The 18,126-nt window shown below is 45.0% G+C and overlaps 1 gene segment (V, D, J or C); it reads left to right on the top strand.

Annotated features, from left to right (window-relative positions):
* Positions 1–12,413: 12,413 nt before the first annotated feature.
* LOC137166057 (immunoglobulin kappa constant-like) lies at positions 12,414–16,956 on the top strand. The segment is given in 2 exon segments: positions 12,414–12,507; positions 16,360–16,956. Coding segments are annotated over 2 exon segments (414 nt in total).
* The last annotated feature ends 1,170 nt before the right edge of the window (positions 16,957–18,126 follow it).

Below are 18,126 nucleotides of genomic sequence, written 5' to 3'. Positions count from 1 at the left end.
TGTGAGGAGAGGCTGAGGGTACTGAGCTTGTTTAGTTTGCAGAAAAGAAGAATAAGGGGGGATTTGATAGCTGCCTTCAACGACCTGTGGGGAGGTTCCAGGGAGGATGCAGATAAGCTTTTTTCAGTGGTAGTAAATGACAGAAGTAGGAGCAATAGTCTCAAGTAGCAGTGGGGGAGGTCTAGGTTGGATATTAGAACAAAACATTTTTTACTAGGAGAAGCACTGCAATGGGTTCCCTAGGGAGGTGGTGGAATCTCCATCCTTAGAGGTTTTTAAGGCCTGGCTTGACAAAACCCTGGCTGGGATGAGTTAGTTGGGTATAGTCCCTACACTGAGTAGGACGTTGGACGAGGTGACCTCCTGAGGTCCCTTCCTACCCTAATCTTCTAGGATTCCTGTCCAAGACCTCCACCCCACTATACTCTCAGCAGCCAGCTCCTTACAGAGAAGAATTCAGGGGCTGAGATCTAAAACAAGAAAGGGAAAGCCTGGCTCAGTTGCAATGAAAGTAGAATCTAAGAGAGAGAAATTGATTATGCAAGGGGCACTGAAGGTTAGATTTACCGAAGTCTTACTCCAGCTATCCCCCAACAGTGACATGCTTCAGGGACCAGCTCAGAGCTGCCCAAAGCAGTAGAAGCCTCCTGATCACAGGGACTAGCACATCCCAGAAGTGTGTGTGGTGCGGGGTCAGCAGAGGGGATGGCCAGGTAACAGGCTCCCTCAGCCCTTCCCATCAGTGAAGCTCTCGTGAGCCCCAGCCACAGCTTAAAGCTGGCCACCGATGACTGTCAGGAGGTGCAAACACAGTGGGTGATGGCCACACAAATGTGTCCTGGCCAAAGAGAGACCCTGTGTGACACAGAGGGCTTGTCTCTGCACTGGGTTTATAGTCCCCTCCACCACCCGCACTCAGTCTGCTTCGGACAGTTTTCCCAGACATTGTCAGTGCTCTTTGCATCACTGATAAAACACTGCCAAGCTCACATGCCTCCCAAGCCAATTCTCCGTCCATATTTCATGGAGCCCTTCCCCCTTAAATCCAGCACTGATGCAAAATGGCCCAGGTGCCAAACGCCACCTGCTCTCTGGGGATGTGTAGTGGGCACCAAGCTCTGGGCGTTGTTAAGTTCACAGTGACCAGTTTATACCAGTATATATACAGGGTTATGTAACAGTGACCTGCATATATACAGATGATTTGTGAGGAAGATAGGAATTGCTGCACATGATCAGACCTGGAGTTCATGCACTCCAGTGTCCTGTCTCCAACAGGGGCCACCCCCAGCTGCTTCAGACAATGCAAGAAACTCTGCAGTAGCAGGGAGGGGATAATCTCTCCCAGTGAAAAGTTCCTCCTAGCCCCCAGTGGTTAGCAGCTGGTTGAAGCACTGGCATCTCAGCCTGAACACTGCCAAAAAACCTGTCTCATCACCATCCTTTGGGATTTACCGTTATAATTCTGGATGGAAAAACAATCCACAGAAACCTCCAATTACTTTTTGAATCCTTCTTAGCCTTTGCCCTGGGAAGGGGACAGATCTGCCCTGATCCCTCACTCCAGCTCTCCTTTGCCTCCATAGGAGCAGTGTTCCTAGACCTCCAACTCTACACAGCCCTTCATCTCTCTACTGACACGCAGGGAAAGGACAGTGGCACACAGCTGCTGCTTTGCATATCTCCACCCCAGTGACATCGCCCTGCCCATGGGAGCAGTTATAAATGTTACAGTTAAACACTCGGTGCTTCTGAGCTCAGAATCTGTCACTCCAGAATTAACAAGATGATGCGGCAGACTCAGCTTCTCTGGCTCCTAGCGCTCTGGTTTCACGGTAAGAACAAACACTGATTTAAAATAAATACATTTAGCACAGGCGCTTAACACCATTCTCAGCACACACGGGATTGGAATTTAACTTACAGGGTTATAGTAATAACACAGACTAGACTCAGCTGTGATTGGTTACACATTATTTCATTTGACTGATGTTATGTTCGTTTTGGGGGTTTTTTGGTCTTGTCCCCCCATTCAGGCTCCAGCGGGGACATTGTGATGACTCAGACTCCAGAATCCCTGGCAGTGTCTCCTGGGGACAGAGTCACTATCAACTGCAAAGCCAGTTCCAGTGCTGGTACGGAGGTTTCCTGGTACCAACAGAAATCAGGACAGGCTCCAAAGCTCCTTATCTATCTTGCTTCCACCCGTCCCTCTGGGATCCCAGACCGGTTCAGCGGCAGTGGGTCGGGCACTGACTTCACATTCACAATCAGCAGGTTTGACGTGGAAGATGCTGGAGATTATTATTGTCAGCAAGACTATAGTACTCCTCCCACAGTGATACAGACCAGTACAAAAACCTCCCTGTGGTGTTCACAGCTGCTTCCTATAGTCACCTTCTCAGTGTAGCTGCCACACAACTTTACAGACTCATCGCCTTTAAGGCAAGAAGTGTTGCTCAACCTTTCATCATCACACATCCCCTGTCCTCCCACTGCCCCCACACCCATATAAAAGATGTAGACAATCCTGATCAGTTTCTTGCTAGAAGCATTTCCTTCCCTACAGAATGATTTTTACATCAGCTAGAATAATGGGATTTTTTCCCCCCTACTTAATATTATTTTGCTCCTTCCCTCAGCTTCCCAACATGATTCTTACTGGCTGCCTCAAATCCTGTCTGTGTATTTCGGGATCCAAACGGAAAGATGGGCTCAGTGTTTAATGGCAGCGTTGCCATGTTTGAGGAGCAGAACTGAGACCCTGAGGGCTGGTGCTGCCCGGGCTGGGCAGGCTAACTAACTTCAAAGACAACACTTTCACAGGGCAAAAGTTTGCTAAGTTTTAGTAGCTGTTACTTCCACAAGTTCAAATGCAAAATATATTTATGTGCATGCACATACTCACACTGTCTTATGGCTCCTTTCTAGGAGGGTTTATCCTTCTCTGGCTCTGTGGCATAGCATCCAACCTCTCTGCAGGGCATCCCAGCTCCTTACAGCTAGGAAACAAGTGTTAGTCCCACACTTCTCCTTCAAACTCCCTTTGAGCCTTTGCAACAGTGGTCTGCAGCTTGCAGCAATGCTAGTCCTCTTCTTCTTCTCCAGTGGGGGGAGGGAGCCTGCAGTTTAAATCAAATAAAACTGGCAAAGTCCCTTGGGGGGGGGGAATCTATCAAACTGACCCTTCTGGTCATTATGCCACTGCACTGCTGAGCTCTTCAGTTTGATTGACTCCCACGTCTACTTATAAACTCCTCTTCCCTTTGCGTTCCCATTGGTTCCACTCTCAGAGTGGCCTTAGGTGCGCCTTGTCAGCTGCTTGCTCACAATGGAAATCACCTAAGTAGCTGCAAACCGCTAACAGTCCAGTGCCTCCCACACCCAATTTTTGGATGATTCTGGCCCATCCAGCAGTGTCTCGCTGCCCGGCTCTGGCAAGTCTGCAGATATACAACGTATCCCAAGACAAAAAACATCTCTCTCACACTCTTTTTTGCTATACATTGACCATAAAATGCTGCAATGCAAGCACGTGAGCCACATTTGCATAGTACCCAGTCCATTGGGGGTGCTACTGTGGTAGACACTAGTAGCAGGTCTCTTACCTAGTCTCTGGACTAGCCACTAGAGGGCAGTATCTCTCACTCATACACACATTCTGTTTGCACATTACAGGAACGCCAAACTTTGTTGTTATACTCTGCTAGGGATACTATCGTGTTATAACCCCAACATGGTAGATATGACTGTATAGAGAAACCTGATATCCCAGCTCCTTATCTCAGCTACGCAAATCCCTGTCCACACTGACCAGGGAGCCTATGCTAGAAAACATCTAGTAGTTTTCATTCTGTTAAAGCACAGATTTTTAAGTTTTATATGGGCTAGGCAGACAGCCTGTCTTGCTGCTTCTTTCTTGTACTCTCAATAGCTCCCCCAGCAGGTGGAGTAGTGTCTAACCACTCCGTGGGCAGACTTAAAACCTAGTTCTCCTTTGATTCCAAAACCAGTCAGGTACATTCGATTGCAAAGAGGGTATCAGAATGGGCTTCCCAAAGCAAGGAAAACTTTTTCTTAAAGAGTCAGTAACAACATCTTGGAAAAGCATTTCTTCAAGGCATCATTTCAAACGTATTCCTTTGCTTTATACTGGGCCTGATCCTGCTGTTCTTGTTCAGGCACCGGAGACAGTGGATTCATTTTCTCAAAGGGTTTTCTAGTCGTTAAACTAGTTAGATTCATTTCCACATGGATCACTAACTAGCAGCTAAGTGATCACTCTAAACTATTGTTGTGACACCTCAGGCATATGTTCCTCAAACCAAACAATAATATTCTACGCCAAGAAATAAAACTGGGCAACACTAAAGTCAACGCAAGCCAATGGGACCATTCACTTACTTAAACTTGCATATGCGCTCAAGTACCTTCCTGAATCGGGGCCAAATTAAGCGCTGCAGTTCAGCCTTGTGGCCACCAGAGGGTATCAGAAGCCGTATGTTGAATATGCTGTATGAAGTGTATATGAATATTGCAGGTGGAAATACGTCAATATATTTCTGCAACAGTTTAGACCAATCCATTTTTCAGTTTTAAACACTAGGAGGATAGCACACAACATCAGCTATGCAGTGGTATAGCTGAGTGATGCATCCCTGCCATTCCGACCATTTTTAATTGTTCCATTTTACTCTCTTTATTTTTTACATGTCGTTTGTTGATCAAGATTGGCCAGCTCAGACTGAGTGCTTTTCCTGGCTCATTTTATCTAGATCTGACTGCTGAGACTCCAGGGCCAGTAAAGAAAAAGTAGACAAGAAATTTAGAAATGAAAATAAAAATTGTGACTTAATCCCACAGCTGTGACTTTATATATTATTTTAACGCCTTCGTATGATTAAAGAAATGAAGGCAATATTGTACAAAAATGAACTGGAGGCATACGTGACCAAATCCTCAATGGGTGATAAATCAGTGCAACTCCACTTGAAGTCAATGTCAATTGACACCAGCTGCGGATCTGGCCTACAGAGTGGAATATTGTTGACATAGTTGGATTATGTAATGGATTAAAATATATGGGGTGGGATTATTCTGTTTTGTTCTCTTTTTCAGATAATATTTGTAACATTTTATAACTGTTCAGAACCCCGGTTTGCATCGCTTGGGCATAGAGCTGAAAAGCAGGTAGTGTGTTTTGGACACACAATTTAGAAATGCGCAGCTGATTTGATTGTCCTGTGTCGGAACATGCACGGTTGGTATTAATTTATTACTATCTACACTCATCACACTATTGTACACTGTATGGTATTGAGACTTACGTCTCCTCTAGTGACAATCAGAACTCGCTGCAGTGCTTCTGGCATTGAAATACGGTGAAGGCTTGAAAGGCTGGGTATTAATAACTTAGTATGGAGAAAATGTATTTATTTCAATGAGTAAAAAAGTTCTGATCAGAAAACATGCTCACCGAATCTACAGCTTCGAACCAGATATTCAGTATCTATGGAATTTACAGACTGAGTCAATGCCAGTTAAAACAACTAAACTCCCCCACTTATCACTAGTTTTTAAAACAGAAACCTCAGATATCCCCTCCATAAAGAGCCTTTGTAAATACAAGAAACACGAGAGTTTTTCTGCATAGAATACTTGAGGTTTCTGTTTGTGGAGTAGTGGCGGATAGGGGAGGTTGAGTATTTTCATCGACGTGTCTTGTAAAGCTTTTTTTGTGAAGAAGTCTTCGTTTGATGCTGTACGTTCATTTAGAATATTTTCTGATCAACACATTTTTAGAAATCAAAATGAAATATTCCTGTGTTGCTTGTTAAAGTGTTTCCCATCTGCTAAATAGTCCCTTAAATGGAGCACTGCACTGCATCCTGATGACCAGTAGAGGGAGGCATAACAAGCCATATGCTGAATATTGTAGAGGAGGATAAATTAATTGCAACTATGTTCTGAGATGGTATCAAATGAACTACTGCAGAACATCCTAGCTGCCCCCAGAGGGAGGCATAACACAGTAAACTGTATATATTGTGACTGTTACAGATGAAATACGTTAGTAGTAATCCTAGTAATCGCAGCCTGATTTATCATGTTGATAATCTGTTCAATAGCCGTTTGCTCAAGGAGATTCCATCTTTTATCAAATCATTTCTGGCTTGATAAACAGAAACTGTCTTCCTCTCACAGGCCACTGTTGTGAGCTGTTTCTCATTGCCTCCCTGTCACTTGGTTCAATAAGCCTGATCTGCAACACACTGGAGTCAATCGAAATCAGGTCTTGTCTATGACGTTCACGAAAACCCCATCACTAGAGTTAGGCACTGATTGTTTGGGCTTTGTGTTGTTTGCTGGATTTGTGGTTAGTAGTGAGTTGTTAATATTTACCCTGCCATTCTGTCATCCCATGATTTAAACGGGCTAATGTTTGCGGCCCGCTGGGAGGGGGTTGGACCCAGAGCTGAAAGGCAAAAACTTTGCATATAAATATTTTTAAGCTGCTTAAGTTCCTAAGACACATGTGAAGACAAAAGGTGTGGAAAGCAGCTCCTCCTGCACCTACCAAGAGCTGAGATCAGGGCTCTGCATTTCCACTGGTGCTAGAACTCGGGGGAGCCAGGGCGCCATGGTCCCCCCACTTTTTCACAAAAGAAACATAAGCGCAGAATTCATGTACCGCACAGATTCTTTTCCCCCCCCCGCAGAACAATAGGAGGAGGTGCTGCAATTACACCTTTCACCCACCAGGAGCTGCTGTGGCACCAGAAGAGAGGGTAGCTGGCTCACCGCCGGAGCAGTCAGCCTCAGAGAGGGAGGGGGCACTTTGGCCTTGGCCCACTCCCCGCTTCTACAAAGTTTCCGGCACCCTTGGCTCCCCCTGCAGAAACAGTGGCATACACTCGGTGCCCATAGTCTAACCCAAGCTCCTTGTCTATATCTTCGGTGGAAATCAAAGGGGGCATCTCCCAAACAGAACCCACCCATGGCAAAGCCGGAGTCTAAGGTTCTCACCCCTCACGGGGTTGAGTAAAGCCACCCTGACCCTTCTTCAATAAGAGATGACAGGCAATGTCGTGCTGATGGCTGGCCATAGCTAGATGATGGGTACCCCATGCTGGAACGTATCCCAGGGGCATGGTGCAAGGAAAGATCCATGAGATGTACGGAAACCAGGCGACTTACCTGAAATTCTGGTTCCATGACTATGCGTGCGCACAGCACATCCACGCTGTGGGGAGCAGGCATCCCAAACAGGGCTGGCAGGCGGCTCCCATAACCTGGAGTCCACAACAGGGAAGGGCTGGCTTGTTCCTGCCGGGGACCCGCAGGACATCCAATTGCTGCTTCCTTTCTCATAGCAAAGGCCGTGTGCTGCCTTGGAGAGGAGGGGAGGGGACATATGGGAGTGGCTGCCACAGGGGGAAGGGGCTGCCTGGGTGTGAGGGACTGACAGTATAATGCAAGGAGGACAGCCTGGGTTTCAGGCAGGACTGCTGGTGTGGAAGACGGCACTGCCTCTGCGTGTATGTGTGAGAGGGGCTGACTGCGTCTGGGGAAGGGTTGCCCGTGGGTGAGGGGCTGACTGCATGTGAGGTGGCACTGCTTGTGTGTATGGGGGGGGAGGGGACAGCCTGTCTATGAAGGCGGTGTCTGTATGTTTGTGTGAATGGGGAAAGGAGCTGTGTGCGTGTGTGTGTGTGTGTGTGTGTGTGTGTGTGAGGGAGAGAGAGAGATCTGCAGAGAAGGCAAGCTCATGCGAGATATAGGGGAGGGGAAGTGGATGAGACTTTTGTGCGGAGTCCGGAGATCATGAGCAAGGGATAGTTTTGCAGGGGAAGGAGGAGTGTGTCCGTGTGATATTGTCTCAGTCTAAGTCATGTAGGAGCCTGTGTGTGCATGGTTTGTGGTGGGGACACAGGAGAATCTGTGGAGCTGGGAAGAACACGCGGAGGCTGCCTCTACGCTACCAAATGTAGTGCCCACATTTCAGCGTCACTGAGGGCGCTCCGGGGCAAGCAGTGTTGCAAGGATTGGTGTAGTGGAGACCAGGCTCCGGCATTTCAGAGGAGGGCTTTAGGACAAAGCACTGGCAGTGTCTGGGTCCAATCTATACTTTCGCTTGTGCTGGTGTAAGCAGTGGGGCACCATCGCACTACATTTGCTAGTGTAGACACAGCCAGAGAGTGAGACAATGGAAGGCAGGATGAGTAAGAGAAGCAAGAGCCTAACAATGTGGGTGAAGAAGGAAGAGGGCACAACATAGGGAGAGCAGAGGAGAAGGAGGCCAGGGAAGAGAGAACAGTTACCCCAGCTAGAAGGAGAAGAAGGAGGGAATAGAGACTGTGATAAAGATGGAGGCAAAGATAACGGAGGCGAAAAGAAGGGAGCAGAGACACGGCAAGGGAAAGAGAAAACTGAAAACACAAACACGAGCAAGAAGGCAACGTTCAGAAAATGCATCTTAAGGTCGTAGACTGACGCCTATCACCATGGCATCAAGGCTGCTCAAAGACTGCTCAAAGCATGTTACAATAGCCAACGGCTTCATTCCCAAGTAGAATAAACAACTCCCATCGATGTAAACGGGCTTTGGCTCAGACCCCCGAATCCTTCATGTACTTGGGGCTCAGGGAGAAATTCCCCTCTGGTCAGTCCCGGCCTGCCTGCCTCGGCCCCCCAATTTTAATTCTTTTTTACATCCACCAAACTTCTCCCTCCTGGCCCTGCCCTCTTTTCACAGCTTTTAAGGCTGGGAGTTTCAAAAGCACCTAAGGGAGTTAGAGGCCCAAATTTGATGGGATTTGGGCATCTAAACCCCTTAGGCTCCTTTGAAAATCCCATCCTAAATGAAGTGGTCCTTCTCTCAAACAGGCCTTTCGAGAAGAGCTCTCGCCACTTGCTCCTCATTTGCATTCTCCGATGCGGTTTCTGCAGTAACGTTTTCAGGCTGAGATTCCGTTTCGTCGCTAACATGGTCCCTGTTTTTTTCACCACCCCCGTGCGAAGGGTAACGACTGTCTTCCCGAGTACTTACAGAGCCGCTGTCCGTTTCAGCTCTGCGTCTCTTTTCAAAACCACCATCTAATGACAACCGGTCGGTACGTCTCTCCATTTGCCTAAACCGGGGACATTACACGTCCCAACACCTTGACTGCAACATCTTCTCCCCGCTTCCTTCTTCCCCTGCGACCTTGAACCAATACTCTTTTGTTTAGACACTAGGGACCAGACTCAGCTAGGGACTTAAGCACATGCCTAACTTAAAGCATGCGGATAGGCCCACAACGGGACCATTCAGGCACATCTCCTTACAGGCTTGTCTGAACTGTGGCCATATTGTATCACAGACCGGCGTCTTTCTTAGGATACATCTATGCTGCATCTGGGAGTTTAGTTCTCAGCTCAGGCAGACTTACACATGGAGCTAGCGCACTAAGCATAGCACTGTGGCCACAGCAGCACAGGCAGTGGGTCGGGCTAGCCACCCACGTCCAACCCCAGCCAAGATCCTCAGGCATTAACCCAAGCCGCTGCCCATGCCATTATCATGCGAGCACAAGCAGAGCAAGTGTGGGTGCATCTACCTGATCACACTTGCCAGCAGCAGGGCAGAGATCCCCTGGCTGACTCTTTTGCAATAATGCCACATTATAAGCTTAGTGTCCGCCCATATTCATGACTTCTGTGAACAGCATAATAAATTCCCCTGGGCAGGAGAATCTGAAAGCCAACCACTTTCTTCCTGAACCCTCAGTCTTGCTAGAGGCCTGGTAGTTTCTGATGCAGACATGAAGCACCAGGGTTAATATATTCTCCATTCTGCTGCAGCCCAGCATCTAGAAACACAGGCTAGGACAGGGCAAGCTGAGTCCTGACATCTTTAGCTTCAAGGTGGCCGTAGCCAGAGGTGAAGGTGGGACACATAGCAGAGCTATTCCCAGGCACGAAGGAGTTGTGCTCAGACACTCTGGACACACCTAGGATGGTTTCAGTGTTTGGCTCAGTTCCTTCACCATCTGGCCTGTGTTTGAAGTACAGTCAGTGCTAACCTTTCTCAGGGTACGGCATAACTTTGACCTAGGAGTCCTTGTTGGTTTTCAGCCTAGACGGGATGGTCCCAGGTATCCGGGTTATAAACAGAGGGGAAATTGGCATCTTTGGGTAGGAAGTTGGTAGCCTTTATCTACTTTGTCCCCATGGGAATTAGAAGTACTTCTAAAGAACCCTATAACTCACCAGAGTCATTCAAGAAATAAGAGTTATTCTCACCAATAACCCCATCATCCCAGATGTTTTATTCAGACTACAGAACAGCCCTGGCTGGTGGATGCATCAATAGCATGAAAGCAGGTGCAAACTTTGACTGCATAGAGAACGTTGCTGGAGAAGGCACCAGTGATAATGATGGGACAGCTGGGGCAGAATGTAATGAAGGAACTGATGACTGGCATGCAGCCAGGTCCCTACACACCATCTCACCTTACCTCAGTTGAGTTCACTCTCAATGTTACTCACTTAAAACATGCTAGATCAGCATTCTGTGCACCTTGGTCTCTTAGGAAGTTCCCAGCTGCAGTGTTTTGCTCCAACACAAACTGCATATGACCTTTTCCCTCCAAGAATTTCTAGGCCCTCCCTCCTTCCTTGACCTGATACAGAAAATACCCAGAAAGTTCTATGTTGACACTGGTATAATTCCATTGATCTCAATGGAGTGACTCCTAATTTACACCTATGTATCGGAACGCCAAATCAAATCCATTGCCCTTTTGTCTGTGCAAGTATTTTATGATTTGCTTTATGTGAAATAAGCTCTGCAGCTCATGCAAAATCTGGGTGGTGTTCTCAATGCTACATCTACATTTTCTGGAGTTGGACATGAACCAAAATCCTGCATCTGAACATCCTCAACTTTGGAAGAGTTTGCATCTGGATCCAAACTTTGCACTTGGACCCGTGTCTAATAGTTTCAGCATTTATGCTTTCAAGATAATACAGTGTGTGGCTAGGGTTACAATGTGTGTCAATGCAGATGTGGGCACAGGGGAGCAGGAGAGAAGATAGGATGTATTGATCTGATCTTTACTTCTATCTAACTTCTTGACTGTGTATAGATAATGAAACCAAGGTCACTCGACCTAGCACTGAATTCTCAGTTTTGCACAATGGAAAAAAATATTTTTATAGGGGAAATGAGCTTCAGCAAGTGAACCGAATGCCCCTTCCCCTTCTGCTGTCAGGTTTTTGTACAGCGAGGCTATAGGAACTGATCACTGTGGTGGACGTTCAGTAAAGGGACCAAGGTAGAAATAAAACGTAAGTACCTTCCAATGATTCTGTTTTCACTGTCTATTCTGTCTTTAAATCCATATTCATTAATGCTGTAAAATTTTAAAGCAACTACCTGGGGGGTGTTGGAAATTGTACATAAAGGATGTTGCAAAGTGGTTTTCATGGCAGGTGTAGTTCAACTGCAACAGCAGAGATTAACTGGAGAAAGTAGGACTTTGCTTTTCATTGTAGACCAGTGAAATTCAGTAAACGTTGCCTTGTTACACAGTTGGTAAGATCAAAAATATTGCTGGCAAGCTCTTCAACTGATGTATATCAGTGTAGCATTCCCCATTCTCAAACATTGTGACTCGAGTTCTGTGGATTTACATGACCCTCACGGTTCTAAATCATACCGTGCCACTGATGCAGCTAATGGCCTCAGTTAGGAGGAACTGAGGTTTTTGTAGAGGGAACAGGTAGCAAGGAAGCACTGTGGTACAATTTCGGCAAAGGGACCCGGCTAGAGATCAAACGTAAGTACATTTTTCTCAATGCTTTTCAGTTATGCTTTGTCACATTTGTCCATTTTCATGGTTTTGGGTTTTTTTGTGTGTTGGGGTAATTGGTGATATGACAATGCTAAGAGAATTACTGGGAGATGAGGGCTGGTAAAGCATACGAAATAAACGTATCCTTGAGGAGAGAAAACACCTCTACCTCCTTAGGTGGAATTTTAGAGCTAAATTGTTACATATTGCACGAATTAGCCTACCTCCTGTGGGCTCACTTAGTTACACAGTAAAAAGGTTTCTGTACGAGAGGAAGTTGATAGGCAATCACTGTGGTTCACTTTTGGCAAAGGGACCAAGTTGGAGTTAAAACGTAAGTGCATTTTTTACTCTCTTCTGATTCTCTTTGTCCTGTTTGCCCATTTTCACAATTTTTGAGGCATCTACAATTCATGAAATCTGAGTGCTGACAGAATTCCTGTCATCATCCTTTCGGAAAATATATGAAATAACCCTGTCTTTGAGGATAGAAAATACCATCAGCTCCAAAGACGAACTTTGGGCTAAATTGGTATATTTTACATACATTAGCCCACTTAAAGTTGATGGCCCATTTAGTTGCACCGTAAAATGGTTTTTGAAGAGGGGGCAGTTCACAGGCATTCACTGTGGTTCACTTTTGGCAAGGGGACCAAGTTGGAGATAAAACGTAAGTGCATTTGTGAACTCTTCAGATTTTCTATGTCCAATTTTTTCCATGTTCACCATTTTTGTCTGTAATTCGCTAAACAGCAGCACTGACAGAATCACTGAGGCTCTAGCTATGTAAAGTATTTGTATAAAATTAACCAGTCCTCAAGAGTGGAAAATATTTCCACCTCCAGAGCTGGAATTTGAGTTAAACTGCTCTATTGTTCGTAAATTAACCGACTGACAATTGAGAGCCCATTTAGTGGTGCAATAAAAAGGTTTCTGTAAAAGAGGAAGGTTATAGACAATCACTGTGGATCACTTTTAGCAAAGGGACCAAGCTGGAGATAAAACGTAAGTGCATTTTATTTGTGTTTAATACACGCTTCCTTTATTTTTGCTTAATTTACTGCACAAATGTGGAAAAATGCTGTTTTTTCTCTCTGTCCCTTGCCTTGCTCTTCCACCCCATTCCTAGTCGTTAGTTGTCAAATCCTTACATTTAATTGCCGGGATTAAAAATCAACTGTGAATGTTTAAAGAAAAGTCTAATTTTATTCACAAACAAGAATATGATGGCTGAATTACGGGCTAATGGCAGTGTTGGTTCTGGGTCTTCATTTGAGGACATCAACATTGTTAGTAAAAACTTAGCCATCCTCTTGTCTATAAATTTTAAGTGGAAAACTCCTGAAGTGTCATAGCTAAGATCCAGAGGGGTAGCCGTGTTAGTCTGTATACAGCAAAAACGAGAGTCCTGTAGCACTTTAAAGACTAACAAATTTAATTTCTGCAGGCATAAGCTTTCCTGGACTGTACCCCACTTCAGGCGTCTGATGAAGTGGGTTACAGCCCACGAAAGCTTATGCCTGCAGAAATTAAATTTGTTAGTCTTTAAAGTGCTACAGGACTCTCGTTGTTATAGCTAAGATCATGATCCAACGACCATTGAGGTCGATAGAAATACTTCCATTGACTTCAGTAGGACTTGGAGCAAGCAATATACAAGTGCTTCTGTTTTAATTCAGCATTTTGGCAGTACATTCCATTAAGAGAAACTGGAAATTGTCTCTCAAATAATATAGGCTGTGTGCCCAGATACCACAGCGATCAGCACACTGAAGAGTGATTAAACTGATTAGATTAGACCAGATTGATAAAATAGATTAAACAGATGTTAAAAAGAAAAGTCCAGTTTTAGGAAAAAAAATACTTTAAGAAATGAAGCAAAGAAAACACTAGAAACCTAACTAAAGAGCAGACAAACATTCCTGGTAAAATAATAATTAACCTGCATAAAATACGTTAATTGGAAGCCACCAGCACAAATACGTTACAGGGAGGAAAATGTAAAATATGTTGTAGTTAAAGTACGGTAGAGTCTGACTAAATAATCATCCCTTATTAATTGTCAGCTGTATGCTAAAAGATTTAAGTGAGCTGCAGTCTACTCATTGTTAGCTGTATATCTATCCAAATGCAGCTCATAATTATTTTTAAAGAATTTTATTTTAAGATCTATAAAAATAATTTTGACATCTGTCATATCAACTATAGCAACGTATCTCTGAAAGCAGTTGTAGCAGCAATATACAGTATATTTTTATTTTGCCCTAGAAAAAATTGATACCTCTTCTAAAAATATTCTGATGATAAAAATATATAATTGATTCATATACTTAAAGTTTTTGTTTTAGCTTAGGAAAGATTTTCGCAATAGTTTTGACACAATGCTCTACTCATACGTATTTTGAATTTTTAAAAAATTATATATATTGATAAGACCATTGTGGCAGACAATCCAATGAAATTAGTTTTTTTTCTTTTCTTTTACGATTACTGTTTTTCACAAGCAGATCAAAAGTACTTTAAAAATAGTTTGGGGCTCTATATTGTTTGTGATATAATATATATAAAAATGTGTTTTAGTTTCAAATGCATTACAAAGGCTATCAAATGTATGGTATAATCCATCTGAAGAGAGAGAGAGAGAGAGAGCATTATTCTCCTCTCAGACTGATGTAAATCAGGTGTGGCTCCACTGCAGTTAAACATGTCCCCCCTCCACCTCTGAAGTTGCGGAGTTACGGGGTTATACCGGTTAACACTGATTTAAATGAAAGGAGAATTGAGTCTGTTATCTTATACTGTACATTTGCTAAGATAAGTTTAAAAAACAAAAAGTGTAAAAGAGAATTCTTCTGGGATCCCAAGACATTTTAAAAGTCTGGGCTCCATTTTTGTTAGATTCAGTGCTGAGAGGTTATTATTTTAGCTTGTACAAAGCAGGAGACTGAGTGAACTGAATGATTTTGACACCAATCAGCTTTCAAAGATGTGATCTATGTTTTGTTTTCTTCAGACCTTAACAAAATTAGGTCTTGACCCAGCAGCCTTTGCTCATCCAAAAGGGTCACTGAAATCACTGGGGGTATTGTCCGGGGAAGGACTGCAGGACTGGGTTTTTAGTTTTCAAGAGTCTGAATATTGACATCCCGGGCCAGATTTTACTCTTTACTTTAATCTGGCCCGTCTAGTGATGATGTGGCACAACGTGAGGTACACCAACACTCACTTGAAGATACTAAATTAAAGGTTGCCCCAGCCTAACATCATGTCTTTCTCTAGTTGCACAGTGACTCTTGTTTTTCTAACTGTTTTTAATTCTAGTCGAATATGATTGCTGCAGTAGGAAGAATATGAATAATGCTCTGTGGGGCTGTAGCCTGCTTCTCCTCTTATTTCCACCTGTGTATATTAGGTCAACTCTACCAAAATCAAGGGAATCATGCAGGGGACTGGTGGGAGAGGAGAATCAGGTCTCTGATTTTAAAAGCACTGAGCAGCTGTGTTTCCCCTTGACTTTAAGCGGAGAGGAGTGTGCTTAGCGCCTCTGTAAAACAGAGGCTCAGGGGACTGGCAATGGCGTGAAATCCTGGCAATGGCAAAACTAATATTCAATGGGGCCCAGTTTTCACCTCTGGAGCCTTTCCCCTTTAGGTCACAGGGGCTCATTGCAGCTTCCAGCGGAGAGGGGAGTTTGTGTTGTCATGTGCATGGCATCAGTTAGCATCCTGGTTGGCAATCTCAGCAGAGAGACCCAGGGTTGAGTAGGCAATATCTTCTCACCTCATGAGAGGCTTCCTTTAGCTCGAGATTGAGGGCTGGCGGTGGGAAGCTGGCACTGCTACTGCTATGTGAGCTGTATCTCGTCTGTAGAGAAACAGGGTTTTAACCTCCAGAGCTGTCAGGCTGGTGAGGGTCAGGCCTCTTTCCAGGGCATCGCACGTCTTTTACACTAATGTCAAAGGCTGCCGCCTTTGCCAAGCTCTCAAGTCACGCAGGGCTAGGTTCTGCAGCCCTTCCTCACATGGGGAAGCACTTCCTCACACAAGCAGTGCCAAGGTGGTAAGCAAAATGGAACTGGATATTATGGGGCGGAGTTTCAGCTGCTGTCAATCCGGGCAGCCCATTAGAGCCCATGGAGCTATGCTGATTTACACCCAGAGAGGATCTGGCCCTATGTTTTCTCAAAGCTGACTTGTTGGCCTACATGGCCTAGGTGCACTGCCTCCCTCTGTAGCTCATTCTGACCTGCTGTGTCACCTAACCACTTTGTGCCTCAGTTTCCCCCTTCAGTAAAAGGGGGATAATGATGACACTTCCCTACCTACCAAGAGTATTTGGAGGATGAATTAGTTAATGGGCCAAATCCAGCGTGCCTCAATCACACGTGGATGAACTACTCACCTAAGTAAGGCAAGAATGATTTGGCCTGATAGTTGTGAACGGCTGGGTACGTGCTCAGTGTTACTATCTCTCCGATACCTGCTGTCATTAACGCCATGTTCTGTGCTTCCCTTTTCTGCAGGTAGAGAAAATGCCAAGCCTTCGGCGTTCATCTTTCACCCATCAGCCGACCAGCTGTCTGGGGGTTCAGCCACTGTGGTGTGTCTGGTGAAGGGCTTCTATCCGAGCGCCCTGAACGTGGTCTGGAAAACGGATAACACCATCGCCCCCGCCAGCAAAGTCCTCACCAGCACGAAGCAGCAAGATTCTGCTGACAGCACATACAGCCTGAGCAGCACCCTGACGCTCACAAAAGCCGAGTATAATTCTCATGAGGTCTATAGCTGCGAGGTGACGCATGAAACCGTGACGGGCTCTCTTATCAAGAGTTTCAAGAGATCAGAGTGTTCGCAGTAGGAGGCTCCCGGGGAGAAGATCCCTGCCACCTCTTTGCAGCCATCCTTATGCTTTGTTTATGTAACTATCAGTCTTATTAATTTTTTTTCCTCCCAAAATATTATGACAGAGATCTTCCAGGTCTCACCTCCTGCCTTCCCCTGCTAACGATACTGGATAACCAGGCCCTGCCTGATTTTACCCTGCTGCCTAATGAAGCTTCCTGCTTTTATCATATTTCAACTTGGAAAAAGGAATAAATAAATGAAATGAATGAAATGCATCTGTCCTCTCACTGTGTTTTTAATGTGATGATTGAAATAAAGTGAACTCAGGTGGAGTAAATAAATGGAGCACTATGGAATTTACTGTGGGATGGGGATGGAGAATGAGTCCTTAAAACAAGATCCTATCTTTGCTGCAGAGACACTAATATCCCATGGCACTGTTCAAATCAGAGTCAGGGTATCCAGGCTCAATATATCCACTCCCCTTCCAACATGCAGTGTGCTCAGGCCCAGAAGTACTATAGGTAATTAGTGTGTCCACCCTGCAACTTTTACCGGTTGACTTCCATGGAACTAGTAGGACTGTGGGACTGGTGAACTAATTTGGGATCCATAAGGATGCAAGGAGTACATGATATTGTTCACTCAGCAGCATTACAGCACCCTGCTGTCTATGGGTCCATCTCTGGTCCATGTGCCACCCAATCTGACAGCATACCCTGTGCTACATAAAAAGGGTTCTGGTGTGATTCTGACCTCACTCACACCAGTATAAATCAGCAGCAAATCCACTGAAATGAATAGGAGTTGTGGGTGTCTCAGCAGCTCTGATAATCAGGTCCCTTTACACAGACTTAAATATGGATTTGAGCGCCTACATTTAAGCCTCCAGAGCTGAACAGTGCGTCCTCGATTTCTAAAAACAAAATCCATTTTACTCACGTGCAGGGCAATGAAAACGTGTCGCTTCATTACTGTGAAACGAGCCACGGGACTAACCACTTTAGGTAGGAAAATGGCACTTTAGAATGTTATTGCTCACATTTAGCTAATGATCAATCATAAGCCTCATGTGCCTTCAGACCCTCTGCAGCAACTCAGGCTGGATGAAATTAACCCTAGGGCTTAAGTAGGCCATAGACCTTTTGTTGGCCTTCTGCACAGCAGTGAATTGCATCCATTGAGAGCATTGCTAGCTACTGCCAAGGGTCCAGCTATACAGTCGTCCATGGGCTCACTCGTGCTGTGCCATCTTTCCCCATCTAATGAAAAAACAACACCCCAACCCCTGCTCTTAAACTTGGACTTTTTAAGACTCCCTATGGATTTAAACCCTCAACAAGCAGCCACCAATGTTCAGAGAGGACAGGCTGCTCCAGGCTGGGATTTTCAAAGGAGTTTTAAGGGATCTAGGTGCCCGAAGCCCACTGAAATTCAGTGGGAGA

The sequence above is a fragment of the Emydura macquarii genome, unplaced genomic scaffold (assembly GCF_026122565.2).
Source record: "Emydura macquarii macquarii isolate MOO-44397 ecotype Brisbane River unplaced genomic scaffold, CSIRO-AGI_Emac_v2 contig_2795, whole genome shotgun sequence".
In the NCBI taxonomy this organism is placed as follows: Eukaryota; Metazoa; Chordata; order Testudines; family Chelidae; genus Emydura; species Emydura macquarii.
Note: the sequence above shows the minus strand (reverse complement) of the source record. Positions and strands in the feature narration are given on the sequence as shown.